The sequence below is a fragment of the Plasmodium knowlesi genome (genome assembly GCF_000006355.2).
Source record: "Plasmodium knowlesi strain H genome assembly, chromosome: 9".
NCBI classification, from domain to species: Eukaryota; Apicomplexa; class Aconoidasida; order Haemosporida; family Plasmodiidae; genus Plasmodium; species Plasmodium knowlesi.
Genome location: NC_011910.2, coordinates 812,389 through 835,151, shown reverse-complemented (window position 1 = coordinate 835,151; position 22,763 = coordinate 812,389). Strand labels below are relative to the sequence as shown.

General features: G+C 40.6%; 7 protein-coding genes across 7 annotated transcripts in view; 5 read left to right on the top strand and 2 right to left on the bottom strand.

Moving 5' to 3' along the window:
• Positions 1-289: 289 nt before the first annotated feature.
• Positions 290-947, top strand: PKNH_0919300 (circumsporozoite-related antigen; the record flags this gene model as incomplete). Its single annotated transcript, XM_002259181.1, has 2 exons — positions 290-407; positions 664-947. 2 exons carry the CDS (start codon positions 290-292, stop codon positions 945-947), a joined length of 402 nt encoding a protein of 133 aa, XP_002259217.1.
• A 1,627-nt stretch (positions 948-2,574) lies between these two features.
• Positions 2,575-4,161, top strand: PKNH_0919200 (conserved protein, unknown function; the record flags this gene model as incomplete). The annotated part of the gene is made up of 1 exon (XM_002259180.1): positions 2,575-4,161. One exon carries the CDS (start codon positions 2,575-2,577, stop codon positions 4,159-4,161), a length of 1,587 nt encoding a protein of 528 aa, XP_002259216.1.
• Positions 4,162-4,336: 175 nt separating this feature from the next.
• On the bottom strand, positions 4,337-6,170 carry PKNH_0919100 (WD repeat-containing protein, putative; the record flags this gene model as incomplete). Its single annotated transcript, XM_002259179.1, has 2 exons — positions 4,337-5,820; positions 5,987-6,170. The coding sequence occupies 2 exons, from the start codon at positions 6,168-6,170 to the stop codon at positions 4,337-4,339; spliced, it is 1,668 nt and encodes a 555-aa protein (XP_002259215.1).
• A 3,430-nt stretch (positions 6,171-9,600) lies between these two features.
• Positions 9,601-14,188, top strand: PKNH_0919000 (tyrosine kinase-like protein, putative; the record flags this gene model as incomplete). Its single annotated transcript, XM_002259178.1, has 2 exons — positions 9,601-10,843; positions 10,989-14,188. The coding sequence occupies 2 exons, from the start codon at positions 9,601-9,603 to the stop codon at positions 14,186-14,188; spliced, it is 4,443 nt and encodes a 1,480-aa protein (XP_002259214.1).
• A 614-nt stretch (positions 14,189-14,802) lies between these two features.
• Positions 14,803-15,476, top strand: PKNH_0918900 (conserved protein, unknown function; the record flags this gene model as incomplete). Its single annotated transcript, XM_002259177.1, has 2 exons — positions 14,803-15,003; positions 15,213-15,476. The coding sequence occupies 2 exons, from the start codon at positions 14,803-14,805 to the stop codon at positions 15,474-15,476; spliced, it is 465 nt and encodes a 154-aa protein (XP_002259213.1).
• A 1,427-nt stretch (positions 15,477-16,903) lies between these two features.
• On the top strand, positions 16,904-21,295 carry PKNH_0918800 (conserved protein, unknown function; the record flags this gene model as incomplete). Its single annotated transcript, XM_002259176.1, has 2 exons — positions 16,904-16,907; positions 17,097-21,295. 2 exons carry the CDS (start codon positions 16,904-16,906, stop codon positions 21,293-21,295), a joined length of 4,203 nt encoding a protein of 1,400 aa, XP_002259212.1.
• Positions 21,296-21,634: 339 nt separating this feature from the next.
• Positions 21,635-22,763, bottom strand: part of PKNH_0918700 (palmitoyltransferase DHHC3, putative) — a gene marked incomplete at both ends in the record, with an annotated part of 1,714 nt that continues 585 nt past the window's right edge. The window contains 5 exons of the mRNA XM_002259175.1: positions 21,635-21,682; positions 21,881-21,911; positions 22,141-22,202; positions 22,323-22,484; positions 22,619-22,736. Of these exons, the coding sequence (XP_002259211.1) occupies positions 21,635-21,682; positions 21,881-21,911; positions 22,141-22,202; positions 22,323-22,484; positions 22,619-22,736 (421 nt within the window). The remainder of the gene's footprint in view (positions 21,683-21,880; positions 21,912-22,140; positions 22,203-22,322; positions 22,485-22,618; positions 22,737-22,763) is intronic.

Below are 22,763 nucleotides of genomic sequence, written 5' to 3'. Positions count from 1 at the left end.
TAAGGACTGATTTGTGTAGATATACCACATTCGCATAAGGAAGAAAATCATTTGGAAAATTTTAATTCAACACATTTTACTCCTGTGTGAACTCACCTTTAATGTTTAAACTTTAATTTCACGTGAAAACATTGGTGAACAGTGAAGCAAACTCGACTCGCTTGACTTCGAAGCGCTACTTGCAGATACACGAACACACATACGTATAAATATCTATACACACAGACGTACTTTCGTCCCATCGGCCTTTTACACATCCCCATTTTGACGACCTCCTGTTTGATTCAAAATGAAACTCTTAACAGCCGTTTTTCTCCTTTTTTGTGCCATCCTGTGTGACCATGCGTTCGGAAATAATATAAACCACTCAGGTCCTCACCATCCCAAGAAGAAAACCCCCAAGAGCAGTAAGTTTTCATATGACAAAATTCCTCGTTGTACGTGCATGCTTGTGTGTTAATTTCGTGCGAATTGGGGTTTGTGCATTTGTTCGAATGGAGGAGACTTTTCGCGGAAGTGTATGTGTGTGTGTGCGGTTCGTTTTATGGACAAAACTCACAGCACCCTTATGTGATCATTCTCCTTATACCTCTGTTGTGTCCATCTCTCGTCGTGAAGCGTTCTAAAAAAAACTCCTGACCAACTTTCCCTCACCCCTTGCAGAAGCCCCAGAGCCACTCATTGACGTGCACGAGTTGATAGGCGAAATGGTTAGAAAAGAAGAGGAACTCATAAACGTAACGAAGAAGAAATCCAAATATAAATTGGCAACAACAGTTCTTGCTTCAGCCCTAGGTCTTGTATCAGCAGTTCTCTTAGGAGGTGCCGGATTAGTCTTTTATAATGCCGGAAACGGAAGACACCCATTCTCCCTTGGAGGTGGAAAGGGCGGAGAAGCTGCTCCCGCGGAATCAGCTCCAACTGTAGATGAACCAGCAACAAAATAAAACATAAAGAAAGTATGGGACAGGCATGTGCACACACACACACAGAGAAATGCATTTATTTTATAACTCCTTTGAAGCCCCCTTCCTAATAGCGCTGTTATGTATATTGTTCATTATTGGCCCTATCCGAACGCGCTAAAACCCGTGCACAGAATAAGCCCCACACGTATGTATATTTTTCTTTTTTGGGGCACATCCGACTGCACGACGACATTCTTTATTATTCCTATTATGCTTACCTTATCATTAATTTTCGTCATTTTTACTTGCTTTAGTGGACAACCGGTTTGAATGATGATGGAAACAGCTTTTTGGCCAATCGGTTCAACAACAGAGAGAGGATACATATCACGCAGCTAATTTTTTTACCATTGCGATTGCAAGTGTGTGTTGTGTATATGTGTTTTTATTTTCACATTAAGGCTACCTCATTATTACTCATCCCGTCTTTATTATTATTATTTTTTTTTATAACAAAAATAATGATATTAACAAAAAAAAAAAAAAAAAATGAATAAAATGTTATACATGTAAAGTGCGGGGTCTTTTAACAGTTCTCCTGAATTTTTTTTTTTTATGAGCTCGGACTTGATGTAATAATTTTCTTTAAAGCTTAAAATTTTACCATTTTTCAGATTTTATTTCATTTTTTGAGTTTAATTTTTTTTTTTGCCACAGTTGCATACAATTTTTATCGCCTTTTTATCCACGTCAAGCTAGACATTGCATACGTACACATGAATGTATATATACGTATATATATTTATGTAGGAGTCATTTTCCCCCGTATATGTATTTTTTTTCCAACATTTTATAATTGATTATAACGAAAAGTGCAGCGAGTGTATTTATTTTTTTCCCTACCCCACACTTCAACTTTTCAGTTCCTCCAACTTTCTATTAAGATATGTTGTTGATATATTTAATAATTACTTAAGTTGCAACTGTTGCTTTCGTCAGCTTGGAAGGGCCCAAGCGTGATGCGACATGGGTGTTACACTTTGCAAAAGAAGTGAATGTGGAAAGGTCGGTCAGCGTTGTTTGTCGTGGCGCTTCCCCCAATGTATGTTTTATTCCTCATAAGCGGGTGTTCCGAGAGTATCTACACAAGGTGGGAAGAACTCTCCCGCACGTATCAAAGGGATAAACATTAATAATTTCGTTCTCCAGTAACCACGGCTGAAGGGGGATGCATAATGCGGGAATTTTCAGGGCATCGCTTAAAAATCGTGTTCGTGGGTACTTTGTGACGTGACGTTGCACAGTGGGTTATCGCCGTTGATTGCACCGCGAAAAAAAGGTGTACCTTTGTTTCATCGTTTCGCAGTTGCGCCACTTTGCTCTTATAGTCAAAATGGAAAAAAAAAAAAAAAATATAATAAAATTCTGTGTTGGCGCTCCTCTTGTCAACCACAGAGAGGAAACATATTTTATCTCCCCATAGGTAGTACAAAATCCCCTTTCTGTGAAAAGAACGATTAAGAAAAGCACCAATTTTTGGAGGGAGTCTCCCCTGTGTTGATGCGATTTCCTCGTTTAGTAGGATAAACGCCCAACCCCGAAAAAGCAACTGGTTAAGCAGTCAAAAACCAGTGAGCGAACTACTCGGCCAATTTGACACCTAAACATGGCCAACTCCTCGTCTCTCTTTAAAGCATTCGTAGTGGGGTCCCCGGTCTGCATACTCCTACTTAACGAAATAAGAAGAGTGAAGAATCTGAGAGACGACGAGAAGATAAACAAAAGCTTGTTTATAAAAAATTTCCACAAAAGTAACTTTACCAAGAAGGGACAAAATAATGGAGATGATCAGAGTAGAGAACGACAATTTGACCAAGTCAATACGCGACAGGAGGGGGAAGAAGAAGCGCTGAACTACTTTTACGGAAAAGCATGGGGATACACCACAGATTACGAAATTGATTTGAGCTTAAATACAGGTGATCTAATTTTTATAAAACACGACTTGGAAAATGTAAGTTTAATTAAAAAGGCTCTTCTAAAAATGAATAGATATGTGCAACAGAGAAGCAACAGCAATAACAATTTGGAGGATTATGACGAGGTTGGGATAATTTTAAAAAAACACAACATCAGTTATGTGTATATTCAAAATGTCCTAAATGGAAAAGACAAATTAATGCGTTATTCTCACTTTCTGCAAAAATATAAACCCTCCGTTTTATCTCTTAGAAGATTTGTAACAGATGATGAACATATAAAAAAGGAGTTACATAAAAATATTTTACAAAGTGTACAACGACAGGAACAAATGAAGATAAATAGCTCATCCATTTTGTTTAATCTTTTGCGTAATCTGTGTAAGCAAAGGATACTCCTACGTCGTAATATGAATGACTCTCCTCAAAAAAAAGACTGCCTTTGTAATGATAGCCATTCCATGTGTAAACAAATAAGTTACAATATAGACATGAACAATTTAATTAATATGCTCATCTTCCGATCGTTTAATTTGTTCTTTTATTTTGTTTCGTACATGAATGAACAGGCGCTGAAAAGTAGTCCACTTTCCCGTGCGCATGTTCTTTTGCAAAATGTCTCCTCGGATAAACATAACATAGGGAAAGAACACTCCTGCATAATTGACAAACAAAATGGACTACAAGGTTATGAGTTTTCACTGGGTAATTCCCTGACGCAATTTGAATTTATCGAGGGAGACTCTCAAAAAATGAACCCGACTGATATCCCAGATCGCAACAAGGCGGCAGGCAACTCTTACCACACACCCTCACGCGAAGTCGCCAAAGAAATAGAGAACTTCCTCGCGCTCCTTCTCGAAAACGAATACACACTGATGGACACAACGGAGTATATGAACAAAGTGCTGAGGAAGGGAAGAAACCACCCAACGGTGAATACCCACAAAGAAGGAGAGGTAAACCATTTTGCAGATAAAATGAAGAAGCAAATCGAAAAGGTTTCTTTAATATTTCAAAGATTCTCTGTAACAAATAATCATGTTTACGAAATTTACAGAAATACGAATTTACTGCCTTCCATAAAAAATTATGATCCTCCACCTTCTCTTTTTTTATGTTTAAACAATTTTTATAAACCCATCAACGGGAAGAATATACAGCGTGATACGTTCAGCGTACCCAAGCTGACGAACCTATTTCACGTAAGGCAGGAGGAGACCGAGAAGTTACAGAGATATTTCTACCAGTTCAATAGGGTGCCCAAATCGTAGGAATGTTTCGCCGTCCCAGCTGCAAAAAGTGAGAGCACCCCCTCCTTTTTTTTTTTTTTTTTTTTTTAAAGTACGACTGTGTGTTTGCTTCCCTGCACAGAGATGTGTATTAATTTCGCAGTTCTGCGTAGACCTTCACACGGTAACCTCTCCTTGCGTGATCGTGCTCCCCACACTACACATACGAATTGGGGATGGACAGTAAGCAAGGAAGTCCGTCGTCTCCTCCCGTCACAATGCTGCAAATTTCGAAATCATTTGCGCACGCCTTTTTTTCGTCGTATACAAAAATGCATTCTATGCAGTTAATGCCGCCCTTTCTACAGGCGCCAAAGGCCCACAAGATATCCTTGTTCGGGTTGGCGCCCCCTTCTTCGATTAAACAGGATTGCCCATTGTCTCTTTCATCTAGAGCACTTATCCAGTGAGGCCCCTCCGTAACAGCAACCAAATTTTTTTTTTGTCCCAAAGTTAATTGACTCTCTGAATTATCAACAAAATTTAGGAGGAATAAATTTCCAAAAGCTGAGCCAACCAGGAGCAGGTGGTTTCCAATGTACCTCGCACAAAGAATAGGTTCATTAACGGCAATTTTCTTCAAATAATTGTTCATATTTGAAGAACAAATGCTTTGGATCTCGAACTGGTAGCAGTAGCCATCAGCGGAACAGGTAATGATGTACGTCCTATTGTTAACATTATAAGTTATGATCGAATTGATGCTAGCTGTGTGCAATTTTTTGCAGCTAATGTATTTGTGAAAAATTCGAAAATCTCTAATTTTGATTATTCCATCGTTCTGTCCTCCTGTTATTATTAAAGGGACTTTCTCATTATTTACATTTAGGTGATCACTATTTTTTTCCAGTACATTAACCGCTTTTGTGGCTTGAGTGGCATCTTTCTTGGTTGACTGTTTCCTACCGCTGTTCTGCTTTTGTTTTAAATTATCTTCACCTGCGAAAATGGCTGCTTCGAATTCTGCGTCATTTCCCTTTTTTTTACCATCCTCAAATTTGTTCATAAAACTGGAGTCACCATTTCTGTATAGGTAAAAATAATTCAAAGCACCTACATTCCCAGAGTGTGTATTTTTCGCCTGGAGCATTTCCTGACAACTTCCCACATCGAAGACGCACACGCTCCCACTTTTATCTGCGGATATTATTTTATCATTTAACCATAAAAATTTGGTTATGGGATGTGTGTGGCTTCCTTCAAAAATGGCTAGCTGTTGAAACTTCTTTATGTCGAAAAGTTTTAACGTCTTATCGTAACTACTCGTTATACATTTTTCGTTTTTTTTATCAAACTTCATGTCACTGATGGTGGAATGGTGTGCATATATTTCTTTGCATATCGTTACATTCGTAGAAGCTTTAAAATTGACTTTTCTAACTTTTTTTTCCTGTTCAACATATTCTGAACTATTCATAATTTTATTCAATTTTGGAGGTTTGCATGAGTAGCTCGTATTCCACAGACATATCTTTCCATCGAGACCTCCCGAAAGTACTTCATTTCTTTTTGTAAAGAACACCTCATTCACCCAGTCGTAGTGCCCGCATTTTTTATGGTATAGTTCTTTCGTGGTGGACAGGTTTTTCAGGTTGTGTATGCGGATGGAATGGTCCGCACTGCCCGTGGCCATGTAGGTGCCTGCGGAGAGGGGGTTGTTGGGTGGACCCATTATGCTCATTAGAAGTGATAAGTAAGGGACTGCATCATTCGCGGCCTTTTATTTCCCAGAATTAGCGAATCATATGTCAGCAGTCAGGCGTTACACCATTACGCCGTTACACCGCTGCAACGATGCGCTTCCTACCACTCTCGTCCAACGAAAGAGACAATATCGAACGGTCATGCGCGTACTCATAGAAGAAGGAGAAACCTGGCCCATCGTTCAACCTTTTGTTTCTTAAAGAGGCCCAGTTCAAATTTACGTTATCGAAGCACGTGTTGAATGTCTTCGTGTTACCGACGTGTTGTCCACCTTTTTCATTCTTCATGGAGTGAAGGGAGGTATGTGTGAAAGTGGCCAGAGGAAATGCTACGTCTACAGGGAGTTCTTTTCTCTTTTAAGGGGGGATACTTATAAGGGGATTTTTTTTCTTTATTCTTAGGAATGGAAAAAAGAAGGTACGTACATGAAATTACACACGCATGAGCCGATATATGTGAAGGGATGTCGGCGTGAATATGTACAACGCTGAAGGAAAGGCTATGGGGGAGGGTGTTTCCTCAGGGCGAATTACACCAAGCATACGCTTCCCCGATTTATGCATTTCGCGGGGGGCGAACAAACCTCGTCCAAAGGTCCCTGCAGTTGCAGAGCGCACTTGGTAATTCATCAACCTATTAATTTGTTAATTATTTGACCATTCAATGGATAGATCACTTGGCATTAAGCTGTTTAATTGTTTAATTGTTGTCCATTTAAATAATAGACGTCTGGCTACTTACTTTAAAAACTTTTAATTTTTTAATTTAAAAGCTCTTAACCTTTTTAGTTTAAAAGCTTTTAACCTTTTTAATTTTTTAATTGTTTAATTTCCTTTATTACGCCTTAGCAAAATGTGCATTTTTGCTTAACATTACAGCTATTTTCGCAACAAAAAAAAAAAAAAAAAAAAAAAAAAAAAAAAAACTGGCATAACGCAATATAGCAGGCACTTCGGAAAATAAAAAGTTGGCAAACATTACACACAAAGGGAAATGCCCTTAAGGGGGAACCCTTCTACATTCGATTAACAAATTAGCAGGGACAACTGTGCAGAAATGGCTCCAACGCTATTTCTTCTAAAATGAGGAATACCCTATTTGCAGTTCTTAAAAGGAAGATTAATTTAAAATTTAAATGACGCCCTTTACATACGTGTGTCTGTATGTGTACTTAAAATTGAGGATTGAAGAATAAAAAAAAAAAAAAAATCCATTTTTTAAGGAATTTTACATATGTTCATTAGTGGTCGTATGCCATCACTGTGGTATGTGTGTGTGTGTGTGTTTTTTTTCTATTTCACGCAGCACATTCCTCGTAGCAGGAATGGCACAGTTCTATTATCCAGCGGGGGAATTTTTGCGTATTTTTTGCTACGCTCTTGTGCTCTTTGTTGGTTCCCTTGGGCCATGATCACCACTGTTGCCAAGCTGAACGGAAAACGCAGGAACAAATTTTTTTATCTGAAATGATTGGTTATGTGACGAGCCATTTAGAAGGCCAACATATATATGGCGTATATACTTTTTCCAAAATGTACGCATGAAAAAAAAAAAATAAATAAATAAAAATAAAAATAATGATACAAAGATAGTAGCACTACTGAAGGGGCATATGCCTTTTTCATCGCGTTGTGTGAAAAGTGGGCGCATGCACTACGTGTAAGCGCCGTTTATATACGTGTGGATGCATACACAGCTTGGGACCTTTACACGGGGTTGCTTACACACAGATCAGAAGGTCGACTTGTTAACCCTTCCGCTTGGGATAATTAGGAGAAGCTCTTCCTCCGACTAACCCCACTTTGCAATATTTCGCAATGCAGAGTTAAATCTGTTCAAAGGGGAAAGACTACACTGTTCTCCGGTTACCCACTTGCGCGCGCAAGTTCTTTCCCCCTGACACATACCCATTTTTGGCTATAGCGCCATTGCGATTTATTCGTTTTTCCTCTTCAAAGGATCAACACATGGGGGAAATTCTTTTTCGCGAACAAACATGAGATGATCTTGGTGTTTTATCATTTTGGCTCTTTTCCCCTCTCCCCGCACTGCGAATGACACAGGTGCCTTTGGTCCGGTGCGTAAACTGCACATGGTATACTTGTGAACAAGAATAAGCGCGCGTTGGCAGGTGCACAAAAAGCATATGGTGTGTTTCACTTGTGCACCCTGTTCAATAGCTCCAACACACACCTTGCCCAGTTTTTCAAATGGAAAAGAAATATTCTCGCGCCATGCGACAAGCCCAATGTTCAATGGTCACACCGGGGTTGTACTTTTTCTTGTCTTTACCATTTAAAAAATCCTTTGAAAAAAAAAAAAAAAAAAATTTAGAGCAATACTTGGAATAAGGCTAAATTAAAAGAGATATTTTTTTGCAAAAAAAAAAGAAAAAAAGCCAAAAAAAATAAAAAAAAATGAAAAAAGCAAAAAAAGAAAGAAGTAAAAATCAAACGAATAAATAATTTTTTTTTTTTTTTTTTTTTTTTTTTGAATACAACAATTTACACTTGCATGTTACATATTTTTTGCGAAAAAACGAAATGACAAAATTGCATAAATCAGATAAGTAGCTTGGCGCGCGCGTGAGAATGCAACCCGTTATAGTGGTTGTGTGCTAGACAACAAAAGTTGTGTGCGCAAAACGGGGGAACAAGTAGCGAAATTTGACAGAATACGCAAGAAAAGGGGACAGAACGAGCACAAATTGTACGGCCAAAAGGGCGAAGTATGTGACAAAAGGGCAAAATACATGGTAAATTTCGTCGCTGCTGAAAAAAAAAAAACAAATGAACCCTTTTGTAAGAATCCCAAAGGGCCATTCCAATTTGTGGTTCCGGTGCTCCGAGAAATAAGAAGCCAAACGGGCGAGCGGTTAATGAGTCATGCGGTCAAGTCACTCGAACACTGCGACTTGATCGAGGGGGCGATGTGCAAATACCTTTTTCCACTTTATGGGGCAACCCGAAATGTTGATGACTAAAAAAAAGGAGATCCCCCTCACACTTGCCAGCGCAAATGAGGGGTGCACCATCATTTTTTTGGCTATAAATTCTTTCGAGAAATGTTCTTAATTGCTGATGCGCCCTCCGCCTCTATATACGTATATACAGCCATACATGCACGTATGCAGATAAACTCCCTTATGCCCACGTATGCATGCACGTATGCACAGGTGGACATTACCTTGAGTCACTTTTTTTCTCAGTTTCGCCCCCTTCGCCGAAAAGTGTACATGTATATATAAGCATATACGCATTTTTTTTTTCTTCCTTTTTCACGTTCAGTTTTGTTTCCACCAATTTAGTCATTCCGTTACATGATGAACCAACTTGTGGTCTTTACATCATCATTACTCTAGCCTATTCACCTTTTCACCTGAGCTCGTCTGCTCGGTGAAGAAACCGCATCAACATAGCATGAAGTCGAAGCAGGCGAACATTATATGCCATAAGAACGGTAGCACTTTTTATTTTATCACTTTATTGTTTTTTCATTGCATTATTTAAAATTTTTTTCCCCCTCGCTCTGTGCAACCTTCTATTTAACCCCTTTACTCCCCGCAACCAACACAACCAACCAACACACACATAACGACACACGCACAACAACACACGCACAACGACACACGCACAACAACACACGCACAACGACACACACACAACAACACACGCACAACGACACACACACAACGACAAACAGGCAAAAACTCCTAAAATGAACAAAAAGTTTTCGCCCATAAAAGAAACAAATATTGAAAAAGGCGCCATCGATATATTTAAGCAAAAAATCGAAAGAAAAAAACAAAACTACCTAAGGTTCAATTTTGCAAAATGTTACGAAAATAGGAAGGGTGAAGAGAAAGGCAACGATGAAGAGTACGATAGTGCAATATGCCCGAACGACGCAGTATGCGCAAACAACAAAAAGGTGATACCCATACATACATGCGACACACACGATAAATACATTCTCAATTTGCATGATGAGGAAAGCCAAAGCTGCAAAGAAGACACCCATGAGGAAGAAGGAGAAACAGAGGAAGGAAAAGAGGAAAAAAATATATATAACTCCATTGATATAAATACGCAACAAAAAAATGAACAAAAAAATGAACAAAAAAATGAACAAAAAGATGAACAAAAAGGTGAACAAAAAGGTGAACAAAAAAATGCACACAAAAATTCACACAAAAAAGAGGAAAACATTTACATTCCATTAAAAATTTTGTCCAACAGATATGACTACAATGATATCGTCCAGGCGACAAACAATTTTGCAGAGGAAAATAAAATTGCCAAAGGAGGAAATGGAGTTGTTTACAAAGGAATGTTAAAAAGTTGCATAAGTGTAGCTATAAAAGTGTTAAATAAAAATGAAAATAACGGTTTCGAAAATGAAATAATCATCATGAGCAGATACAGACATAAAAATATTTTATCCCTCCTTGGGTACGCTGCAAATACAAACTATTTTTACTTAATTTATGAGTATGTTCATTTGGGAGATCTACGAACCCTTCTGTTTAATCATTACTATTTTTATAGTGTGAGAGATAGGGGAAATGCAGAGGGACATGTGGCCTGGAATGTGAAACAGGGTAACCCAGAATTTTCTCCAATGAAAAAAATATCCCCGTATGGAAATAATCACCTATTAATGAACAAACAGGGTGACCTTAGAAATGGGATAAACAATTTGAGATATTCTCTCCTTGCGCATGATAATCTCGAGAGTACCCAGCGCATGCCTCTCTTCCTCTCCTTCAGTGTTAGACTGAACATTCTCATTCAGATAATAAACGTGCTGTGCTATCTGCACACCTCCTCCCCAATCGTTTATCACAGAGATTTGAAGTCGGCGAACATTTTGGTCGACGAGAAGTTCAACGCCAAGCTAGGTGACTTTGGCCTTTCCTTCGTGTACAGGAATAACAACAATGTGTTTAACCTCACGGGAGGTAAGTCCCCTAGTTCGACGTCGTAAAGAGGGGGGGGAGAGAAATCTTCGCATATATACATCGCCACATCGGTGGATATTTGCATCGTTATAGTTCTACACGTTTACACAGCTCCATCGCCTTATATGTGCCTTTCCCCCCTCAGGCACCCCCGGGTACGCCGATCCGTACTACATATCCACGCACGAAATAAACGAGCAGACAGAAATATATTCTTTCGGAGCACTGATCCTGGAAATGTTGGTGTCAAAATCACCCGCCGTTCACGTAGGGAAAAATTACAACTGTATTTACAGCACAAATGATAAGTGTCCCATTCTCTGTCACAGGAAGAAAACCGAAAATGAAGACAACGTATTTGACTACCTAGTGAACCACATAAATATGAACGACTACAAGTCAATCTATGCCATCCTGGACCACAGTGTCCACTTTCCTGATTTCCTTGTTGAAAAATTAACCAAACTCTCCTTCCTATGCTTAAACCCAAATATAAAAAACAGGCCATCTTCCAAATTGGTTAACTTAATTCTACTCGAAATACAAAAGGAGAGCGAATTCTACATCAAACAACAGAACGAATTGATGCAGAAAAAAATAAGTTGCGCTAGCGTGAAGTTGGATGATTATCACAAGGGGGGAGACAGTACCAAAGTTGGGATGCAAAGTGATGGGAGTGAAAAAAAACTGAAGGAAAACGAACCAAACCATGAGAGCTATGCCATGAGGAAGGAAAAAATAAACTACGACAACGTCAAAGAAATGTTTTTCAAATTCATATGCGCTGTATTTGGGGGTGGTCAACAAATGCATCACCTAGACCAAGGGGGGGACGTCATTACGAAGGACAAAAATGTAGACAAGAAATTACGCGTTGATTTGAGCATAGAATTTTATACCAACCTTTTGAAGGCTTTCCTTGATGCGTGTGCGGGGAGGAGTCGAAATACACAAGTGGCTAATGACCAGGAGAGAAAGGAAGAGGAGCACATCCACAACTTATCATTCAAGTGCAACACAGTTGGTAACTTAACTCAAATGAAAAATTTCTTTTTAGATAAGCTACACAAGGATATATATTTTAAAAATAATGTGTTCAATTCTTTTTCACTTAATTTCATGAACTGCTACTTTGCGAGGTTCATTCGTGGCTACCTGCAAAATTGTCAGAGCGCACCAGGTTTGGAGAGCTCGTCGAGGGGGAAGGTGGTGGATGGGAAGGGATCCTCCATTGGGGGAGCCACTGAGAACCCACAGGGAAGTGCTACCAACCAGTGCCAATTCGGAAGTTGTTCCAATGAGAACCGCTTCGGACTTGCCATCAATGGGTGCCCTTTTGCAACTATCCCGAATGACCGATCCTTCGCACGCGCCGCCCCCCCCTGCAATGCAAAGGAGTTGATCCAGCAGAGCAGAGTGCCGCATTGCGGACTGAGGAAAGTAGGGGCAGACAAGGACGTGCACAGTCCCCTCGACTTTAAGGGAGAAGTCCAGGTAACTCCTCTGAGGGGGCAACCGACCCAGGGGGATGGTAGCGAAAATGGCAATAGTCGTGGCGAATTCCCAGGCGCACACTTATCGGAAGGCAAAAATTGCAGAATGAGGAATAAAAAAGCGAACGAAGGCGGTACATTTTTGAAGCAAGGGGGGGAGCCCCCAGGGAAGGTGCAAAATAGAAAGCATGACTTCTTTCCCCCTGCTTGCACAGACCTAATGAAGAATGATTATCGGGGAGGTGAACCCTTCCAACGAAATAGCCACGATCCAGAGGGGAAACCCGCAGAAAGAAAGAAGCCCTCCATCGTTATGCACAGAAATAATGGAAAAAACAAATATAACCATATGGACAATGTAAATGCAGTTAGCCGAAGTGGCCACCCGAATCAGGGCCCTCCAGAAAGCGTGTACCCAAATCAACAAAACAGTACAGACTATGAGAAGGGAAATAACTGTCGTAATGCTAATAACCCCGTGATAGGGAGAAATCCTCAGGGGCTATGCAAGAACAGCTGTTTTGGACAAACACAACAAAGTGCACAGAATGGCATAGCCAATTGTGAAGATGTGTTAAGTTTATACAGTTCAGCTCTGTTGCAAAATGAGAAAAACGTGCAACATAACACTAGTTCGAATAAATGGGCTTTGAAAAGGAACTGCAGAGAGAACCCTCACAAGGTGGAGTTCAGCCTCGCGCAGAATCAGCAACAACAACAGGGGGGAAATGACAAGAAGAAAGTGATGCGCATGAACGTGGCTATGGAGGAGGGAAAGGCCAGTGGGAACTTTGGCGCGCGCAGAGGGGGACCCCCAAGGGGGTTTGGGATGGTAGGCGGCGTGAGTAGCGGAAGGGGCTTCCACAGAGCAAGTAATCGAGATAGCTTGGGGGACGACGGAGGCACGCCACAGAGGAGGGGGCCACGAGAAAACAACGTGGTTCACATCTCCAATTTTGCAAATTATCTAAACTTCGACCGAAACAGAAGCGGAGTAGACTCCAAAGCATTCGAATGGTTCCACAAAAATGTGTTCGAACTGGTAATCGAAGAAAACAAAGTAATCTCAGAGGTAACATTCTTAGACATTCTCTACGAATTCAACATTTTTTCATTCAAGAAAAACAACATTCTTTCAAATTATGCGACATTGTATGGGTTCCCACTGGGGTGGGACACAACTGAGTCCTCATCCCCATGTAAGTACTCGCTCAGTGGAAAATGGTTAAACTATGGAAACGTAGAAAACAATTTCATTACAGATAATTTAACAAACGAATTTTTTTTTGAAATAGCTGTTCACCATGATCTTGTGAAGAAGACACACACAGTGTTTCTCCTAAAGTCGAACCGATCCAAACATCAAATGTGTGACGACAGCGAAATTGTTTTAAAAAAAACATGGGTATCAGATTATGTTGGAAGAAGAAATGAATTCGTTGAAAAAATTTTAAAAAAATCCATTTCAAGCATGCTGTATGAGTGTATAAGTCGCAAACACTGCTTTTTTTTGTTGCAAGTACAAATGAAAAAGTTAAGAAGACCCACCATTTGTAGTGATGTCAATGAAACGGGGACAAGGGAAGGCTTCTCCTACTACTTGTTCGAATACAACCTCAGAGTCGCGTGCAACAGTGATAACTGCATTTTCTCCAACAACTATATTTTGTATAAAAATAATATTTATTCTTATACTCTCCCGTGTAACACCCTCTCCCTCCTAGTCTTTTCGGAGAACCAAATAATGAAGGACGAGGGGTCTCCGGGCAAGCACTCTCCCGTCACCAGGCAGGTTGTGCATTTCCCCCTCTACCCCTTCTTCGTTAATATAAACCTTTACAGTGAGCGCTAGAGCGGGAGAACCACCAAAGGAGCACATACATGTTAATAGGTGCTACGCGGAACTGCGAAGGCTCAGAGCCTCTGCCAGTTCATGCAGTACATGCAATACATGCTTGTATACCAAACTGGTGCCACTACAGATACTACAGAATGGAAAAAAGAAAAAAAGAAAAAAAAGAAAAAAGAAAAATGGAGTGTTGTGTTGTGTAGCTAGCCGAGGGGGGAAAAGAACCAGAAGGAAATGCTAACAGAAAATGACAGTATTTTCGCACACAGATCGCCGTGGCACCTTGTAGGCTTTTGCGTTATTGCCATTAGTCAAGCATACGTGTTGCATGGTGGACCACGGCTAGTCATCACTGTGAATCTCGGTGAATTATTTTTATTCAATTTTTTTTTTTTTTTTTTTGTTAATTATTTTATCCTTATTAATATTCTTTAAGTATTTTTTTTTTTTTTTTCACTTTTTGAAATAGCATTTTTTTTTCTTTTTTTTTTTTTTTTTGTTAACAAAAGTTTAAGAATTGCAATTCTATTTGATCGTGTAAAAAAAATATCGAAAAGGGTATACCAATTGTGTGGACACCCTAGGGGGTAGTCGTCTTCTGACATTTCCTATATAACATGTTTACATTTCCCTGCTTCCGAGATAAAAAGTGGATGAAGGAAAATGGCAATAATATGAAGTACCCGGATGCGTTTTTCAATGTGAATTTCCGCCCACAGTTTTTAGGAAATTACGAACACACAGTCAACTTCGAGGAAAGGGCGAATCAGGTCATTCGCCAGATTAAATCCGCGCTATTTCGGCAGGCCATTTATAAGGTGAAACGGAGCGCGAAAAAAGAAAAAACCGGAAAATGCAGAAAAATGAGGAAATAAAAGAGACAAATGAACACCCACTTTGCTTTTCCTTCTTCGCCACGTGAGGATATGCGGCCATATTTTCTCTCGTTCTGTTGTACCCTCTGACAGCTATCCACCACACCCGCTTATCGTACCTCACCCCCTTTTCCCCCCCCTCTTCTGAACAGATACAAAACGTTGAAGTGGTGGCTATGCACGAGTGCAAGGAGGACAGGGTCCTGGAAAGCATAAAGAAAATTGAGGGTTACGAAAAGTTCAAGTTGAAAAATAGTAAAGTTCTCAGCGACGAATTATGGACCATAAAAAGATGCGATAAGAAAATGTCCTACTGGGTGCGCTACTATGAACAAGACCAAAATGGCTACTCCCTGTCAATAATACCAACCCAGGTGAAAAACATTTTGGGCTTTCTTAAGTATTATTATTTTTAGGCCAGCCGTCAACTCAGGGGTGCCATTTATAGAGAGGTAGTTCGCCGAGGTTGTCCTACTTGAACAAAAATGGAAAGGGGCCTTTGGGTTACGCCATTTGCGAATGTTTGATTATTTTCGCTTGGCCATCTCCTCTCCCATTTGTGTGTGTGTTTTTTTTTTTTTTTTTTTCCCCCCTTTTTTTCGAATCATTTCGGCTTTGTGGTTGGTAAATGATGTGCCACATACGCATAAACGTATAAACGTATAAACGCATACACTTCTTGTCCCCCCGCTTAAGGCAGAGAAAATGACTCCCGGTTTGCATCAGAGGCAAGTGCGTACATATACATACTTGCATCCGTGAATTCGTCCATACATGTATATAAGAGAAAAACTAAAAGAAATCGGAAAAAAAAAAAAAAAAAGTACGCATCCCTGTGTGTAAAATTTCATATAACAGAAGGAAAATGAAGAATACAAATGCTGGAGAAGGGAGGCGAAAAAATATATATATATATGCCCCAAATGGGGCAGCGGCACAGAGCACCCAAGCCGTTTTGTAAATTGTTGGAACATTTCTTCAGCGTAAAAAAGAAGAAAAAAAAAAAAAAAAAAAAAAAAAAAAAAAGTAAACAAAATGTGAAGAAAATAGGCACTTTCGTACAAGTAAAAATAAATGAATGCAAAGGTACGGAAAGGCGGAACGAATTCTTTGTTGCCTTTTGTTTTTGTTTTTTTCCTCTGCCTTTTGCTTTTTCTTTGCCTTTCCGCTTTTTGCGGACAAATGAGATGGTTCACAAGCAGGGAAAGCACCGCTTGCGGTTTGCTCATTCCCGCGGAAGCCACTCCTTAGGGGATTTATAGATCATCGCAGGGAGCATTTTACCCACGCGACCTCCTGGGGGTGGGGGCACTTCCCTCATGCAGATACGCGTATGCATACATATAAAACATAAGCTTATACATACTCGCACGCTTTTACGTAGGGACATACATACTCATGCTCTGCATTCTGTTGACACTGCGCTACGCCAACCACGTGCTGAGCTTTATTCGCACATGGCGATGTGTTGCTTTGCATTCCCTGTGTGGAGATCTTCAACTAACTACTGGCATTTCTGCCTCAATTTGATTTGTCGGCAAGAGGAGAGAAAAAAAAAAAAAAAGGGCCCTTTCAAGATATACCATTTTTTTTTTTTTTTTTCTTGCAACCTTCTATTTATGAGAGGGAAAGCATCATTGCCGTGGTGGCATATGTGAAGCACCGCTGCATTGAACGGCCTGCACAGAATTGGTCACTAATTTATGTAACATTATCTCTCCTTTGGGCTTCCTCTCGAAAGGAGCCTAGGAGTAGGTATTCTCCCGTTTGCCGCGCTGAGTAACGCACATAGAGAATGCGTTCATATGGGAAACGTCTTAGGGGATAAAGACTCTTGGAAAAAATGAGTAAAAAAAAAAAAAAAATTTGAAAAAAAAAAAAAAAATGCTTATTGAACGGGGAGCTGTGGTTGACTCCTTGTTTCTCCGCTTGTCCACCCTCTTTTGCGAAAGGGGGTTCTCCGCACAGAAGCGTACATACATGTCTGCACAAATACATACCTACGTGAACTTGCTAATCTAACCTTCCCGAAATAGGTTCGTTTTGGAGCTTCATCAAATCGAAGAAAAATGACGACAACGAGTCCAAGCCGACCGTGGCCCACCTGGGGGAGGAGAACAAATTCTACTTCAACAAAGAACTGAAGCGATGGGTGATAAAGGGCGAGGAAGACAAGGTGGAGAATGAGGAGAAGGTGAGTGCGCCGCCCAAAATGAGCACTTTGCAAAACGCCAACCAGGGTTATCGTTCCCTGATGCAGCAGAACAAAACGAGGAGTGCTCGTACCATCTACGCAGAAATCCCCGGATTGAAAACAATTAAGAAGAAGAGCATTAATATGCAAGGGGGAATTTTATCCCCCTATATGATGGATTCAGCCAAGAACGAATTGAGTAGCAATACGACGGATGAAAATCGGTCCGATCCATTTGGGTCGAACATGTTCATACCTTCTGTGAAAGCTCAAGAGAAAAAGCACATAGGTGAGAAATCTCCTCCAGGAAAAAATACAAGTGACGCTGAATTCGAATCTAGCCCTAAATTCAGGGGCAAAGAAGAAGGGGAAATTATTAAGGGCAATGTGGATAACGCAGGTGTGGATAACAAAATGAAGGAAATTATGCCCAGTGGGGTTGGCCAAATGAAAAGGGATATTGGTGGCCCACTGAAGCAATTAAATGGACAGGGTTCAAAACAGGAAAGTAACATACCTAGTGTAGAAAAAAGTATTTTTAGTTCAAAAATCCACATGGAGAGTGAATCCAAGAGTAACCTTTCCAGGGAGAACATTCTTAACTCAAGTACGAGTAACGACAGAGGAGAATCCATACCCGACAGTTACGGGGGAAATGGAGTGTCTAGTGAAAGCATCCCCAAGGTGCACGAACTGAAAGCAGGTTTCCACAGTTTTAACCAACCAAGTGGGGTTAACATACAACCCAATGAGGTGCGAAGTGACAAATTCGCTAGCTCAATTAAGAGGGAGGATAGAAGCAGCAGTTTTTATGGTGATATGGGTTTAGGGTTTAATGAAGGGAAGGAAGAAACTCCTCCTTTGAGCAGAGGGCTTCCACCAGTGGCCCCCCCTAAAGGAGGTACTCCCCCTGTAGGAGGTGTTGTGAATCCTGTTTACTTTGAACGAATCGAGCGAGGGGGAAAAAAATTCGGGACCACGCCAAATGGTACATACAACGGGCGCGTAGTGGAAGATTCCCAAAGGAGAGCCCCGACTGTGGGAGCAAATGGAAAGGATTCTTGGATCAAGAGCAATGATGATATCGGGAGAAGTATTCCAGTTAGACCACCCTTTAATATGTACCCAATCAAAACAATGGCAGAAGAAGATGTACTTGCAAATGGGGTGAATGAACAAAATGAGAAGGTTCTTTCCATGAGTGGCAAGTGTTCAGTAAATTTCTACCCTCAGAAAGAAGAGGACCTAATTGAACATTTTTTAAGTACACTGAATGATAGCTTAATAAAGGAGGAAGAAGGTTTTAAGTGTCAGCTAAAGCTAGAAACGGAGAAACTCCACTTGAATGCAGAAGAACGAAGCGCCTTGGATACGCTGTATAGGAAAATGAGCCATTTGAAAAATATAAAGGAGGAGAGCGAAAAGGCAGAAGTAGTAAGCGCGTCAGACGCAGACGAAGCGGAGGACCAATCCAAACTGAACAACATGCTACACTTAATAAACAGTAAAAATAAAAAAATTAAAGGAGAGATAGAAATGATTGTGAATTCTTACAACGAGTTGAGAAAGATAAAGACGAAAAACGAAGAAATCATTCGGATGTACAAAGAAAGAGAAAAAAAATGTCTGCATATGCTAAAGGAGATAGAGGAAAAGGAAAGAAGAAGGAGTGCCTCTTTTAAAAAGAAGGAAAAAATGTACCAAGAGGAAATCCTGGAAAGAGAAAAGAACCTCCAGTTGGAAATCACGAATCGTGAAAAAGAGTTGGAGAGAATGATGAGGGAGCATGAAGTGTCACTAAGGATGAAGGAAGAAGAATTGGAAGTTCTGCTCGGGAAGGAAGGCGCCTTGAAGGAAGAGCTGAAGAAAATCGAGTCCGAAGCGGAGAGAAAGGTATCTATGCTGAAGGACGAATTTGAAAGGAGGAGGACCAAAGAGATGGAGGAGCTGAAAAACCAACAGAGGGAATTGACGAAGGGGAAAATGGTGGAGGAGGTGAGAGGCGAGCTGCGAGACGAACTCATAAATGAAGTGACGAATGACCTGCGGGGCGAACTCAAAAATCAAGTTATGACTGACCTCAGAGGGGAACTCATAAATGAAGTGATGAATGACCTGCGAGGAGAACTTACAAATGAAGTGATGAATGAGCTTCGAACCGAACTGAAGGACCAAGTTATGGAAGAGCTACGGATCCAAGTGAAGGACGAAGTGGCGGGTGACCTGGAGAAGGCGAAGAAAATCGCTGAAGACAACTTCAACAGCAAGCTAGAAAAGTATAAAGAAAAAATGGAGGAAAATAAAAACGAGTTCATTAACAATCTTATTATTGAGAAAAACAACGAGATGGAAGCTCTGCGGTGCCAACTGGAGAAAATGAAAAACGAGGAAATTCTCCAGTTGAAGGAGGAACAACAGAGGGCTCTTAACGAGAACATGGAGCAGATGCGGAAGAGCCTCCTGGAGGAGCACGAGCAGAACATGGAGGAGCTCAAGCAGGAGTATGAATTGCAGAACAGTAGAGAAATAGAAGCGCTGCGCTGTGAAGTGAACATGAGGGAGGAAGAGGTGGAGAAACTAACTCAGATGAAGAATTCGCAGGAGGAGAGGCTAACTCAACTAGAGAACTCACACGAGGAGAATTTGGCCCAGCTGCACGGCCAGGTGGATGAACTACAGGTCCAAATCGATAAACTACACGGCGAGATGAACCAAATGGAGAAGGAAAAGGGGCATCTGGAAGTGAACATTGCTCTACTGAAGGAGGAAAAGGAAAACGCCATGAACAGAAATCAAAACCTGGAAGACAATCTAAAGAACAACGAAGAAATACACAATAAAAGAGTGAGTCTCCTCCAGGAAGAAAAAGAAAAACTGGAGAAGGAAATAAAAGAAATAATACAAAATAAGAAAAAAGAATCCGAAGAAATTAGAGAAAAATTTGCAGAGCTTTTACAAGCAGAAATTAATAGAATAAAAAAAGAGTCCGAACAAAAGGTGAACACATATGTGAAACAGTACGAAGAATTGAGCGAAGAATATGAGACGAAGAAAAAAGAATTCAGTGACTTACTCGAAAAAGCAAATAGTAATAATAAAGATCTGAACAAAAAATACGAAGAAAATATAATAAAAATAAATGAATACGAAGGAATGATTAAAATGCTGGAAAATCAAACAGAGCAAATGGTACGAAACAAAATAGAAGAATTAAATGAAGAATTTGAAAAGAAGAAAGAAATCTTCGAAAAGGAGAAAAAAGACCTACTACAAAATTGTCTACACCTTGAAGAAAGTCAAAAGAAAATGAAGCAACAGCTGGAGAAGGAAATAAATCTCGCTATACAAGAAAAGGAACAGAACATTCTCCGTATTACTAATACGTACGAATCTAGGGTGCAAGAAATGGAGAAACGTTGTGAACACCTAATGAGCCAATGCAACGAGCTCAAAATGAAGAACGACGAAATGATGGAGAACTTCTACAAGGAGAATGAACAGCTAACTACCCAGAATGACCAACTGAGCGATAACCTGAACGAGGTGAAGAACGAACTTTCCACCCTGCAAGATAAATACGAACAAGTAGCTAGCCAAAATGCCCACCTGAAGAACAGTGAGCAGGAGCAACAGAAACTCAGCTACAGATTCAGCGACCTAAAAAATATAAATAGGGATTTGCTTAAAGTTACAGAAAAGGAGAGAGAATTAAACATAAAAAATGTAAACATCATCAAATCTTTGCAAGAACAAATAAAGGAACAAACGAATTTGTACAAGGAATACACGGATGAATTGAAGGATGAAATTGAGAAGCTGAAGCGACTGACTGAATCGGAGTCGAATTCAACTCTATCACAGTTGTTTAACGAAAACAAAAAATTGAAGTTGCAAAATGAGGTCATAACCACCAAGAGCGAAACAATGTCCGCTGCACTGGACAGTCTAACCAGGAGACTCAGCTTCATCGAGGCCAGTATTCGGGACAAGGAATATGGCCAGGAGGTCATCCGGCGCGCGGATGGGTTGCAGTCAGGTTGAGCAAGCAAACCCGTACGTTAAGGCGGTATTTTAAGGCGGTATATTAAGGCAGTATATTAAGGCAGTATATTAAGACCGTACATTAAGACGGTGCATTAAGACGGTGCATTAAGACGGTACATTAAGACCGTACATTAAGACGGTACATTAAGACGGTGCATTAAGGTGGTGCATTACGCATTATCACTTCTCCGCCCACAGGCTGGTTTATTAATTTTTTTTTTTTTTTTTTTTGTGCTTTTTCTGTTCTTTTTGCGCCCCCGGGCGCCACATGTGTCTTCGACCGCCGCACCTCGTGCATGCACTTTCGCATGCGGCCCGTCCTTCAAATTAGACGTTCTAACTTTTTAAAGACATAACTCTTTCAATGTCCTGGATTTCAATATCCTGCGGGAGGGAGGGCGAATGGTTCGGTTGGTTCATTAACGGTTCGGTTGGCTGATTGACGGTTCGGTTACAGGGAGGATCACAATTTCGCCATTTGGTAGTTTGTGCAACCTCCGCACAAAGGCATCGCCTATTAGCGAACAGAACGCAGGCGTCGCTCAAGGGAAAAACCCTTCCCTTCAGTGAACTGCGCCTTACCTGATTTTCGGCGTGCGACTTCCGCAGGCGTCTGAATGGAATAGGGTGGGGCGAAAAAAGGAACCAAGGGGAGGGGTTAAAAGTAATGATGAGAAAAAATTGTTAACTGGGGAGGATAGTTGATTGGGTGGGAAGTATGGACACAGAAGGGTAACGGAGAGTAACCCCTTATAATGGGAGATAGACTGTCGCTGAAAAAAAAAAAAAAAAAACAGCCTCCCCTTCGACTTCTCCTCTTTTTATCCAACTAGTGAGCTTACTTCTTGTCTATGATTAGCCACTCGAAGAAGGTTCGAATGCCCACCTTCTCTTCTTCTTCGGACTGAAAGTGCGTGGGTGGATGGTATGAATGAGTACAGAATGGTACATACGTAGTTGGGTCTGACGCGGGGCCATCCTTTTTATCTATCTCCGATAGCTCTCTTCTCATCGCTCCCCTTACGTGAGACCGGTTGACAATGTACTCGTAAGTGGTCATTTTCTTCGAAATGAGAAAAATGTGGAGGCCGAAGAGTTGTATGACCAGTACAAAGACTACTGCATTCAGGACGAAGAGGGAACACAGCAGTAGGTAGAATAGGATGTCGTTGTAGGACCCATATAACTGCAAAGGGGGTGGGGGGAGGTAGAAGTGGTGATGGAAAGCGTTGCTAGTTGCGTTACAATAAATGTGATTGTTAGCTGGTTGGCCTAAGTGCCCCACTCTAGAATCGTGCAGGTCGACTCTCTTTCGTTTACATATTTCCATCTGTCCTTTATGAGATCATGCTTTATCGAAACGGCAAAGAAGACAATGCAGAAGAGGAAGACGACACAATTGAATACAGTCAATGCGGAGAGGAGGCCTACGAAGTATCTGCTCGTGTATGTATGTGTGTGTGTG